The 13,847-nt window shown below is 44.4% G+C and overlaps 1 protein-coding gene across 18 annotated transcripts in view; it reads right to left on the minus strand.

Moving 5' to 3' along the window:
• Window positions 1-13,847, minus strand: part of AFDN (afadin, adherens junction formation factor) — a 135,687-nt gene that overhangs the window by 100,605 nt on the left and 21,235 nt on the right. For all 18 annotated transcript variants that reach the window (XM_079146179.1, XM_079146172.1, XM_079146178.1 and 15 more), the window contains exon 2: window positions 419-614. In XM_079146179.1, the coding sequence (XP_079002305.1) occupies window positions 419-614 (196 nt within the window). The remainder of the gene's footprint in view (window positions 1-418; window positions 615-13,847) is intronic.

Below are 13,847 nucleotides of genomic sequence, written 5' to 3' on the forward strand. Positions count from 1 at the left end.
ATGCTCAACACTGCCTAGGAACAAAAGCCTGCAGCTCACAATGCAGACCCACAACTTACACCACACCTAGTTACAGCAGCACACCTGTACACCAGGCGTGCCCTCCAAAGGCACATGGCAGCCATCAGTCACCATGCATGTGACACCAGACTGCCGCACTGCGAGAGCCGTCAGGTGTCATGCCCCTTCCTCCAGAGAAGCAAGCATGTGTAAAACTGAAATGCTCATTCTTCTCCAATGAACACGCATGCTGGGCACTTACACGAGCACTTCCCAGACATAAGAACCTGTTGCCAACCCGCCCATCACGCCCGCCCATGCAAAAAGAGGCAGAGGGCGATGGTGACTGAAATGCACAGGGCAGGCTGTGCACTCCAGGTCAGGGATACGTTCCCGCAGACGCTCTGCGAACACTGACCTCCGCTGACGTGCACTTCATACAGTGAATACTTGGGAGACGACAGCATGCGCATGTCGGGGCGGAATTTCTCTGCCAGAGTTTCAATCACATCTTGGGTGGTAGCAGTGCTAGAGACACGGATGCATTTTGTGGCAAAGTTTCCAGCAGCTTTATCTTGAAAATAAAATCTCATCACACCATGGAACTCCAGATCCTAAAACAAAATGATACATTTTTGAAAAAAAAAAACAAAACACTTTGAAGAGATTCACTTTTGATAATTATGCATAATAAGTGAAAAAGGCTAGTCATCACTTTCTAAAAATGGTTCTTTACCTAAACATTTGGGACACAAATTCAGATAGAATTTTAGTCTTCGAGTTTAACTATGTGACACTGGACAAGTTGTTCAAGGTTCTCTGCCTCACTGTCCAGTGGCCAACAAGGGATGTGAAGAGACAGAAGGCGGCAGCCAGCTTCACACGGTCCTCCCCAGTGCAGGCACAGGGGGTGTGCCCTGTCTGCGTCTCTACACCACAGGCACTGGGGAGCCTACTTCAACCCTCGGGTTCGCCTCTGCTTGAGAAGGTGTGGCAGACCTGGAATCACAACCCAGAGCCACTGTCTCTGAAGTCCAGCCTGTGCTGCCCCTGGGGTCCCTCCAGCTCTGAGCTTCTGACATGTCAGCCATGGTATGGCCACCTCTGGGGATAAATGAAACTCTCACCTTTCCAGGAGTACGAGTGCACCCAATTCCCAACATAACTACTCACCCTAGACAACCAGCAACCTTGATCCTCCTCTCAAAGGCTTACTTTAGAGAAAAGCCACCGTGAACCCCAGCTCCATGCACAGTCCTGGCTGAGGCCTGCACAGGGCATGCCCTCTCCTGCTTCTCCCTTGAGCACAGAAGCACAACTCCTGAGGGGCCTCCCAGGAGTACCTCCAAGGCCAGGCCACTCCCACAGTGACCAGCAGGAGGAGGGACTCAGCTCACCCCTGACTCCTCTCATCCACCACATCTACCTTCTCAAGAACCAACCAGAATCTAACTCAAAATTTGTTTAACCACCAACCCCAAGCGGGGCCACATCAGCCCTTGGCTGTACTCTCGAGGCAGCATCCCTTCTCTCAGAAGTCTATCTGACCCGGCCCAAAGCAAGGCCCCTCTGGGCCTCTCTTCTCCCCAGTCCACTGGTCTTTTCTTCACTATTAGTTGTGAACTAGGAAGTACTTACTGGAAGTGGGGTTTACAACTGTATAAACAATATGAAAATACAATCAGGAAGCAAGACAGTAAAGAAGACTTGCAACTCAAAGGTTCCCTGGGTCTGTTCAGCCTGGACCTGTTCCACCATGCCCACCCCACTCTCCAGGTGCCAGGGGGAAAGTGGCCTGAACAGTATGTGTGCAGCACCACAGTGAACCAGGGGCTTGGGGGAGGCAGGGTCCCCATCGAGGGGTGGACCTGAGAAAGCTTCCCCACTTAGCCAGGTGGGAGCTACAGTAGTAGGAGTCCTGCTCTGATCTCTCAGAGCTTGAAGCAACCGCCTCTTTGGTCTGGATGGAGTAACAAAGCAAGCCAAGTTGGTAAGCCCTTCAGAGTCTCATGCTGCTCTGGCAACCCTGGACCCTCCCAGTGACAGCACATGGAGGAAGCTCAACTGCAACCTGTGGGGCTGAGCTGCTCAACACCAAACTGCACCAGGCCCTTGCAGACACTCCCATGCAGCCTGCCCAGTTCTTCCATTCAAGCACCTTCCACTGCAGGTTCCACTCTCCTTCACTAGCTCCAAAGTTGCTATAATGTTTAGTTACATAGACCCAAGTTCCAGTTTTCCTATAGAAGCCATATTTCCACCCCAAGAGTGTGAGACTGTTACTGCTGCCACCCTGAAGCCTCAAAGGTCAGTTGGTGCCTTTGCCCTGACAGAAGTGACACCAAAAGGGCCCATCAGCCCCGTGGCACTCAGCCAACAGGTGGGCAGAGCCGTCACGTCGTCGGCAATGCAACCCCAAGGAACACAAAGGCACAAGCCTCCCTGGGAGCTGTCAGCACGTGATCCCAAACCAGAAGAAGCTAAAGAATCAGAACAGCAACATCGCCTTTGGGGTGGGGGGCACCACCAGCACCAGCAGGATCAAAATGAATGGATAATAACAAACACTGAAGGTGGAGAAGTCTACCTAACTGCTCGTCATTCCTCACAGGCAGGTCATGACCCTGTCAAGTGAAAAGGAAATAGCAGATAGAAACCCCTTCCTAATGCTTCAGTTTCCAACCTTACCTACCATGCTGGGAGGAGTAGGGAAACCCAGCCAGTCCGAGGGGTGGGGAGACGCAGATGCCCCCACCCACAGCCCTTGTACAGAAGCCTGAGCACTACCCAGGGGTCTGATGAGACCATGTTCAAGGCCTGACAATGTGAGCCATGTATCCTAAGAAAATCACCTTCCATTTGATTTCATTTGTACACCCGACATAGTAAGTTTGAATCACACAGAAGTAGCTGTTACAGCTTAGATATGAGGTGTCCCCCAGAAGATAATACAAGAAATAGTACAAGAAATGACTGGTTTATATGTGAGATAATACAAGAAATGACTGGTTTATATGACCATGGACTGAACCTCTGAAACCATGAGCTAAAATAGACTTTCCTCCCCTCTATGTTGTTCTTGTCAGATCTTGGGCCACAGAAAAAAAAGCTGACTAAAACATTAAGTTTGTCTATGATCAGACTATTCCCTCAATAAATTAATAGGTTAACATTCTGTTCAATTATCTGGCAATTCCTAAGTTTGGCTAATATAAGTGCACACAATCTAATCAAACCTGAAAAAAAATCAAGTTCCTGAACCTGAAAATTGGGTGTAGGGACTAAACTAACAAAAAATTATTAACATACAAAAAAGACTTACTACATGTCAGGTACTAAGAGTTTCATACTTAATTCCCCCAAATAAGGAACTGGGCATGATCATTACCGTCACTAAATAAGGGGGGAAAGAAGAGAGTGCCCAGAGGGGCTAAGTCACCCAGCCTGCTGGGAGCAAGGCTGGGATGTGCCAGCCTGAGCAGCCAGGACAGGACTCTGGCACTGCTCTCTGCTCCCACAGGCTCCATGCCACACACAGGAAGGGGTGCTATTTTTCTTTAAGGAGTTTAAGAAACAAATGGCCCACTATTAGCCACCTGCGCCCCTCATCTTCCTGGACTGCACTGGCATGCAAATCAGGGATGCATGCTCAAGTAGAGTAGCGGTCAGGCTGGCTCTGCTTCAGCACCACTGGCCCATATGCCATTACACCTGGGAGAGGGCAGAGGGCAGAGACAGGATAGTCAGCACATCAGGCTACGTCTTTAACTGAGTGACTTAATGAGGCTGTGAACTTGAATTCCCTCTATTATAAAATGAAAATAAGCTTGTTTTGAGGATTAAACAAAACATATATAGCAATAAGCACGCTGCATGACACAGAAATAAGTGCCCAACAGTCACAAGGCTTGCTTTGCAGTCCCTCCCAGGGGAGCATGGCTATTCTGAGGCAAGAAAACCTCTTTCATTCTTTATGCTAGGTCTTCCCTCCAGGCAAAAGGCAATGCTCTGCAGGTAATCATACAGCAAATTTCAGTCAGAACCCCAACAGCTGATCTGAGTCCTCCAGCTGAGGTGTCCATTTTCAACTGCTAAGAACCCTGGAAAACAAAATTTTAAATTTGTAATAAACAGCCATGAAGGCTTGAGGACAGAGCTATTATCCTAATAATGCTGCAGCCAAGTCAGCCATGATTTTTAAAGACAAAGGCTGCCTTCGAGAGGAGAAGCACATCTCCCTCCCACGTCACTGTCAGCTGTACAAACTACCAAGGACAAAGGATATGAATATTGCCATGTAGCAGGTTCTCCAGGCCAAAAGGAAGGACCTGCTTGCAGACAGAGTATTTTTGAAATAAATTTGTTTAGAATAGGTAATAAATCCCCATAATCAATCCATCAGTACAGACAGCACACAATGCTAATCTAGGTCATTTAATTTGAAGGGAAGAGAAAAAGGAAGACAGAAATCACCAGCAATCCTTACAGGGTATTCCTCCTAACAGAAACACACATTTCTGGTATATATTTACCTTTGCATAGACCTCTCCCTGAGAAGTGTGATCACCAGAAATGGAAACACTGCGTAGGGTCAATTTCATCATAACAACAAACAAAATTATTTTATCAGAAAGAACACAATGCTCAAACGAAAAAAATGCTACACTGTAGAATCAACTAGAGAGCCAACGCCTCACCAACTCGTGAGATTGGTGATCAACTGGTAGGAAACCCAAACCTCCTTTCGATAAAGCTGACCAGAACTACTAGTTCCAAGACAAATGGACCAACCATGCACAATTCACTTCTCTTGCCCGTGTTCAGCACATACTGAAATCCCACATCCCTAGCCTGTAACAAAAGCACTCTAACTTCAAACACAGCATCCCCATTCCAGTTTCCCACGAGGAAACAATGGCTGGCAGAACCAACCACTGTACTGCACACACTATTTTCTTCTAGTTCTGGTGCCTCCAAAATACGTAGCCCCTCAAGAGTGGGGCACATGAAACAAGACTGTACTGGACCCTGTCTATGCTACGTACTTTTATGCACACCTACAATCAAGTTTAATTTGTAAACAGGCACAAAAGATTGATAATGATGACAAATACTAAAGTAGAATACAGCGACTAGATATAAGATTATTCACTGAATTAACTAATTAAAATTATTTAAATCTTGTAAATTATTTATTTCTGGAATTTTCTATTTAATATTTCTGGACCATGATTGACCATGGGTAACTGAAACCTTGGAAAGCAAAACTGCACACAAGGGACTGCTGTATGTGCACATGTTAAACAAAGCTGTATCCTCGGCATACCCTTGCACACACACTGCTAGTACACAAAACAATGGACAGCAACGGCTGTTCCTCCTGCTTCTGCTAAACCACGATGGTGTGTGGCCAGTTTCAAGTAGAGGGTGGAGGGAGGAAGCAGTGGAATGAGTTTTGGAACCTCATATGAACACTTTAAATGCTAGCACTCTGAGAATACTTTTTAAGATGATTTTCGTTCATTACCTAAAACTTTTGCAAGACAAGCAATACTCCTTAGAAAAAAGAGGCTTCACACACTAAGGCTCCTCTCCCCAGGGTCTCCCTGCCAGGGGTCTCCCATGCCTCACTCCCAGGGGTTAGGAGGGCCTACCAACCCTATGCTCTCCAAGGGCATTAATTATATGCCCTTGTAACTGTTTGACTTCCTCAATACAAAAGCATTTTCTACAAAATTCAACGAATGTGCTTTATATTGAACTATCTCCAGATAACTACAGGATACAGGTTAAGAATTATGACTGAACTCAAATCCCGGTTTTACCACAATTCAGCTTAATTTCTCTGAGCCTTAGTTTTCTCTTGTAAAATGGAAATAGTAAGAGTGTAGATTTCCATAGGGCACTGTTACCTTGGTCAGGGTGCACTAGTATGCAGCCACCTGAGAGCAGCTAAGCAAATGTGCATACTCTGGCCCTCAAACACACAGAAGGGAAGTTTCACTCAGCACCTGCACACACACAATTTGTCTTTATAATAAAATGTCTTTGTTAAAACTTGGCCGTCTGGAACTAAAGGCATAAGCTCTGGTACCCAGCAGCACAAACCTCTGCAAACACTGTACTTTCAACATTTCAGTGCTGGTTTGCCAAATTTGGAAGCCCAGTTTCCCTGAATGTGGTCAGAAAGGCCACTGCTAAGGTACAGAAATGTCCTGGACTCAAATACTGATGGGCGTACCAGGACGTGAGCAGACCTTCCTTCCTATGGAGGCATGCTGACACCCACCCAGTACCCAAACATCTAAAATTTCTTAAAAAACATCAGAAAGCAGCCCACTGTGAAAAGCAAGGAACAAACACATTTTTAAACACCTCAGTTATAAATGCCAATACTATCTACCTAACAACCACCTGCTCACAGCTGCCAGACCTCCATGAGCCATGACCCTGTCAACTTCCCCAGCAAATCAGAGTCCATGGAACTGAAGCTCGACCCAGGCCCTCGGGAGCACCACAGAGGGCTCGGAGCATGGAGGTCCCTGGTGCTCTCCAGCTCTCTGGTGCAAGCCACATTCAGAACGAGTCCGGGACCTCTTCAGAAGGACCCTCTGATTCTGGTTCCTTCCACTGCCCCCTTCCTGTGACCTAACTCCAAGTCTACTCACCACCGTATTCACTTCTCTTTTCCACATTTCTGTTCTACCTCCCAGCCTCAAAGAGACCTAGACTGACCAGGGAGCTCCAGATGTGGAGCAGCAGAGGACACTGGTTCTGCACACTAAGCTGTAATTAATGCAACTTAAGACTACACCAGCCTTTTGGTGACCACTTCATGGTGTCAAATCACCAGATTCCCGAAAAATAAAAATTATTACATCACTTCCATGTTAATCTACCCGATAACATTTCTCTGGCTTGGTTCTCACCCATTCAATTAAAGTTTAAAAAGTTGTGCCTTTAAGTACAACTAATCAAATGGTTCCTAATTCATCAAGCTGTTTTAAAGAATATGATTTAGACATTGTTGGACTCGCTTATAAAGCCCAAACACTTAATGGCTGCTACACTTCTTTGTTCTGGGTGTGTCTGTCTCTCTGGATCCCCCTGCATTTAATAAGCCAGGTTGAGTCCTATAACTGGCATCATACAGCTGTTCAAACCCAAGAACTCCTCAGTCTTTCCATAAATCTCATTTCTGAAGAAGGTCCCAACCAGGTCACATCCTGCTTCTAAAACTTCTTACTGTGTAATAAATATCTTCCTGGAAATTCACACTTAAACAATTATACACTTAGATATACAAAAGTATACATGCCAGCACACATGAAAATAAAAGATACAAAACAATGAGACAAAAGCTCGAGACATATTCTTTGTACCTAAATCTGCCTCAAATGTATCAATAAATGTATCTAACTGATTACAGCAGAACTCTGTGTGCAAGACATTAAGACTCCCTTTTCACAAATTAGAGAGAGATCTTTCTGTGGTAGCATTGTTTGCTGTGCAGCCTCAGTTATCTCCTGTCAAAAGGAAGACGACACATCCTCTCCTTGTCACCAGAACTGAGACAGGGCTCAGTGCAACAGAGCATCTTTAGTCTGCACTCACTTCTTTGTTCAAAGAGAGCCACCCAGTGACCCAGAGTTCTGTCTACAAACCAACAGGGAGAACCACCCAACTTCCAGTCAAACCTAAACTACCCTAGAGGAAGGTTAAGACACAGGTATTACCTGAGAGTATCTGCACACGAATGTTGAGCCGCACATGAACTGCCTTATGACCCTTCAGAAAGGTAACGCTGCTCCCAGGTGAGTACAGGGAACGGGCCTGTAAAATCTGACACACTGAAAGTAGAAGTCAACCCTAAGAGTTCTAGACTAGCCATCATGCTTCAGAGAAGGCCTTGGATGGGAAGTGAAATAAAATGGCACTAGCTTTTGTCTAAACATTAAGGTCACTCTTTGGTGCAGCCTAGAGACTGACCCAGACTGAAATTCCATGTGATATTCCAGCTCTGGGAAAAATCAGGCATGGTTGTAAAACTACAATATATCATTCTGGCACCTAGAAAAAAAGTCTGAACCGAGGTGCTGCAGCTGTCTCAAAGGCAATGAACGAAAGGCAGGTAGAACCGTCACTCTAAATCTGTAAGAAGTTGATGGGCCTGACTGCAGTACAAGAGCAAGTCCAAAGCACGGGGACTTAACTGCTGGTCACCAATGCCCATGGGTCCTGGAACTCATACTGCTTTTCACTAGGTAATGTGCCCAGACTTACTCCCTAGTTCTGAAAGATCCTATCTTTTGATATATTATTTTAAGAAAGAAAGATTTTCCAGCATTCATTATTTAGTATTCTTGGAAGTAGGGGTAACTTGGCTCATTTCAACAAGTCGTTTGTGTGTTCGATTAGCTAGATTCCTGATCGACAGATCAAGAGCTGAAAAATAATTCATCACGAGGGTGTGCATTTTCATGACAGCACAAAAAGTGATCTATGACTCCATGTCACTTCAAAAACTTTAGTGAACTGGAATAACAAACTACATCCATGACACCCAATTTCAACATAAAAGTTATCAAGGACAAGGAAATACACATGAAATCAAATTAGACTGAATGAATGTCCTTAAGCAACCTGTTTTCAGAATAAGAGTTCTCTTGTGCTACTCACAAAACCTTTTGTTTAAATTTAACTTGTAAATTTAAGAAAATATCCAAATAAGAAGTTGTGGGGTGTTTTACCTGGAAAGAAACAAGCAACTTTAAAAGTTATTTCCTATGGGGAAAAATAAGCAAGAAATGCAGCAAGACACAGAAACGAAGAGCTGTAACTATGGAAGGCCAGTCCACTAGGTGCTCAGAAAAGTGTAAAGCCTCATATCACAAAACCTGAGGTGTATGGAAGGAAGTACTTGGAAACAGACCTTTGGGGGTGTCCCAAATCAGTGTTGAAAGATGGCTTCCTCATGGGTAATGCTGAGACAGGGAGACAGACAGCCCAGGCAAAACCAGATCCACATACCCAATGCACCTTGAGACAGATCCCAAGCACAGATAAGAGACACAGGTCAATTCTGCTAACCTTAGGAACAGGGCAAAACTTCCTGCCCATTATCCAAAATGCTAAAGCAACTCAAGAAATATTAATAAAGCCGACCACAGAAAACCCACATCACAAAACCAAACCAACCCAAACCCATATACATTTGGCAAGTCCAGAGGAGAGAACCACAGTGGGAGAAAACATCCCAGCCTGCACTCAGAAAGGAATGTAGTGTCTCTAAAGCACAAAGGGCTCCCGAAATTTGAAGAAAAGGACCCTGACCCAACAGAAAAACAGGCAAGATGCAAACACCTCCAGCAGTACCTGAAATGGTGAGGATGTCCTCAAATATGCAAAAAGATGGACTACATCACTCTCACCCACTCAAAACAGAACAACATTAACCAGGGCCATCCATTCTTCAACAACTCAGCTGGCAAAACCTCTACCTGGGGGAACAGTGCAGTACACAACCAGGGAGAATGCAGCAATGCATGGCAAAAATCACACACAGACGCACACATGGACACAGCAGCCCACTAGTGTATACCTGCCCCAGAGGTCTACCTGCAAGAGCATGGTATGCTGAATGCAAGATTATCCACTGTGACACTGTGTGCAACAGAGGCCTGGGCACAATCCAGTGTCAGGGCTAGTTGAGCAGATCTGGCACATCCATATAGCAGGATAAGATGCTGCCATTAAAATGACCAGGAGGCTTGCAGATGGGCAAGGCAGGCTGTGTGAGACACTGTCAAGCGAGGACAGAGCTCAGCAGCACGCACCTGAGTCCCTCCTACAGAAGGGGCAGGAAACACCACAAAGAATACTTGGGCTGGGCAGACCCAAGTGCAACATACCAGGTGAGCTTCCCCAGGTTCACTCCATTGAATAGGTATAGCTCTGGAAACGTGAGTCTTTTAAATAAGAAAAACTAAGTTTTAACAAAAAGATCACTGAAAATATAAATCATGCAGAAATCAATGAGTCTAACTGTATCTCAAAAAAGATTTTTTTCCAAGTGAATTTAGAAAACAGTTTTTGACTTCACATTCCCAATGGGCTATTCTAGGGACAAATATCTATGAAGAAATGTTAATCCTCCTTCAAAAGTCCTATTGTTAAGTAGAGATACTGGTATTATTTTATATAATACCTATGTAACAGAATAATGCCAGAAAGTCATTGTATTACTATAGTGACAAGATTTTCAATGTAAGAGAAAGAGATACAAAACAAATGAGATTTAGTAAAAACTCTATAAGGCCAATCTGAATTCTCACTAAGAACATGTGCGTTTTTCTACTCTCCAAAATAAAACAAAACAAACAAGAAAAACTACTCCCTAGTCTTTCCACAGAACAAGCCTGGAAGCAAAGACCTAGTACCTGGCTCTCAGCCCTCCACACCACTCTCCACTGAGGACCAAGGCTCCGGGGGAGGCGTGGCTTCTGGTTACGCTAGAAAGAAAGAAGCTCACAAAGACAAAGAATTCACGTCGAAGGAACCTCCAGCCAACCAAAATGCACAGCTGGCCAAATGCAGGGCAACTGGACACCAGTAAGATGAAGACAGAAATGCAGTACATGAAAAAGCCCACGAGATCATAACAGTGCTAAAGAAAAATAATAACCTGAAAACAAGTCAAAATCACTATAGGTAGCCAGGCCACCCCCTCCTTAAGCTGAAAATAAGCAACTCAAGGAAGAAAAAAAAAAAAAAGGAAGTTTTTTGTTGTTGTTGTTTTTGTTTTGTTTTGTTTTGTTTTCCTGCTTTCCTGTATTGGATGGTAAGTTATTCATGTTCCTACTTGTTTCAAGAATTTCAAGGCTGGGGATATAGCTCAGTTGGTAGAGTGCTTGCCTCACAAGCACAAGGCCCTGGGTTCAATCCCCAATACTGCAAAAAAAAGAAAGGAAAAAGAAAATGAGTTTAGTCAGGGCTGGGGGGGATAGCTCAGTCGGTAGAGTGCTCGTCTTGTAAGCACAAGGCCCTGGGTTCGATCCCCAGCACCCCAAAAAAATAAATAAATAAATTAAATAAAGGAAGAATTTCAACCAATAAACATGAAAGAAATGATGGAATTATTAAAACTGCCATTTTGCACCCTAAAGGCTTGGGCAAAGACCACATTTATAGCACCTTCTGGTGAAGGTTGGCAAGAAGCTGGACAGGAGAGGGCCCTAGGGACTGGACCTGTTATGCTCCCCCAGAGGCCAGCAGCACCTACAGAACACATGGAGAAGCTATCTGAAGGCAGTTGAGCCTCAGACACCATCACACTGAAAAAGAAAAGCCACGACCAGAACAAAGAGATGCTACAGGAAAACCTAGTCCAGCATTCTCCAAACATCTAAGGCATAAAACAACTGCTCTTGACTAAAGGAGAACTGCCTTCAGTGTGAGCCTTTTAGGCTCCAATTCAATTAACTGCAAAACACATTCTTGAGATACAGAGAAATCTGAGCCCAGAACAGGGATTGGACAATAAGGGGGAATTATGGCTAACTTGGTTGCTGGGATTATCCTATTATGGTTCAACTTTTTGAGATGCACACTAAAGTAGGAGAGAAATAACATAACTCGTCTTAAGATTTGCTTTAAAACAGGTGGGCCAGAAACAACAAAATGATGAACTAAGAATAAAACCTGAAAATTCTAAAGCCTGAATTTCATCTGCTGTAAGATTTCCATATTAAAGTGCTTACATGGAAAAAAAACTGTCATAACTGCAAACTATCATTATATACAAAATAAATGTATTTTCATAAAAATACAGATACTCTAAAAAAACCCAAGCAATTTGATTCCATAAATAGATAATAAATTATTTAACATCCCAAAGAGGAGGCAGCAAATGTGTGGTGGAAAAGTGAGAAAGTGAGGAGGAGCCTTGGAAACAGCCACTTGCCAGCCTGCGGCCCTGGGAAGGTAGTAGCCGAGTCCTCCCAAACCTGCTCAGCCACGGAGCAGAGCTACTCCTGCGTGTGGCCGAGAGTATACAAGCCACCTGCCATAAACAAGGCACTGGCTGCTGAGTGTCATTCCCTGAGTGCACTGAAGGTCTACATGGGAAACATAAAAAAGCAGACTTTGCAGAAAAAAAATAAAATGACCCCTATACACAGTCATAATCCTGTTGCTGAAATAAAATCTCCAAGTGTTCAAATCACTTCCAATGATTTAACTGATTCTACCCATAACATACATAAAAGTATGAAATATCTGCAGTTCCTGATCTTGCCTCAGAAGTACAGCCAACAGAATATAATCCAAGCAGAGGAGATGAGGAAACTGCATGAAGACTCTCCTTCGTGCATATGGAATATTATAAGTTTCTGAATTTGAAGGACAAGGGTAATGAACCATACAGATATTTACATACACACTGGCCGGCTATCATTTACTTGTATTTACTAACTTTAACATCAAAGCAACACAAATTCTCAAACTGGCAACTTAACCAAAGAAGTTTACTACAATCACAATTTTCCCATCTACACCTTTTTAGTACATTAAGAACTGACTGCATAGCATCAATCTAGCACTAAACCAGTAAAAACTGGGAAAAGAGAAAAAGTCAAACCACTTACCTAAGTTGAAAATATCCTCAAATCTACTAAAGTACTGTCCTAGCAAACAAACACATCTGACATTCAAGCAGCTTTTCACCCTCTGTCTGAAGGACTCAAGACAGGCACACTCTAGAGGGGCTGAGGCAGAAGCAGAAAGAGCAACAAGAAAGAAAGAACTTTTGAGCAGCACAAATAACCTGAATGTTACTGCATCAGTCAGAATTTTCAAGCTGAAACCAGACTCCTCCTCTGGTTCAAGATCTCTCCTGGGTTTCAGGAGCAATCCTGAACTGGGGACCTGGGTCCTGGTGCAAGCAATCCCTCCTACCTGCCCTTCCTGCTTCCCTGTTTGCTTTACCAATGACTACTGCAGACTGGAATGTCACTTGGTACCAGACCTGAGGAAAACAAAAAGATAAGGTGCACAAATCAGCCTGGCAGCTTTGGAAAAGAGGGCGAAGTGCTGAGGACTCCACACCAGTAATTTAGAGGAGGGTGGGAGGGGGCACAAGAGGACAGATGAAACAGCTGACCTCTCAGCGAGCCGCTTCCCCAACACAACTTGCAAAGAGCACCCCAGCGAGGAGCCACTCGCTCAGCTGGACTCTCATCACTGGGGCGACTCACAGCAGCACCTCGGCCCTGCTCTAGAGGATCTTTCTTCCATGAGGTCACACGGAGCTCCCAGCGAACACAGGCACACACGCAGATCCTGGAGCGGGTCCTTAGGGGATCAACAGCACACACAACGGGTGTGCACTCAAAGACAGGAACACGGAAATACACCAAGTGTTAATCAATTCCATGACGGAAAGTCTCAGAATCAGTGTTTCTGCTTTTATGTGTAAAGTCACACTATTCATGAAATCTCATTTAAGGACACTTTTAAAGAAAATATCACCATTTCTAGATATGACTGCACACAAAATAAGAAGCTACCGCAAACATAATTTTCTTGTTCACTTTAAGACAAGGAATGTAGAGTCAACCAAAAACACCAACAGCAGACCTGAAACTGCCCCTCCTCCACGCAGCATCAAATGATAGGAACCCCAGCACAGAGACCTGTATTTCCTTCCTGAGACAAACAAGATGTTCTACTGGAACAAAGAAAGCAAAACAAAGTGAAGGAAAAAGAAAACACAAATAATAATAATGGTGCAGACGATGAGAATCTTCCTCGTGCTCACGCAGATAACCCAGGCTAACACAGAGCCTGTG

The sequence above is a fragment of the Sciurus vulgaris genome, assembly GCF_902686455.1.
Source record: "Sciurus vulgaris genome assembly, chromosome: 7".
NCBI lineage: Eukaryota > Metazoa > Chordata > Mammalia > Rodentia > Sciuridae > Sciurus > Sciurus vulgaris.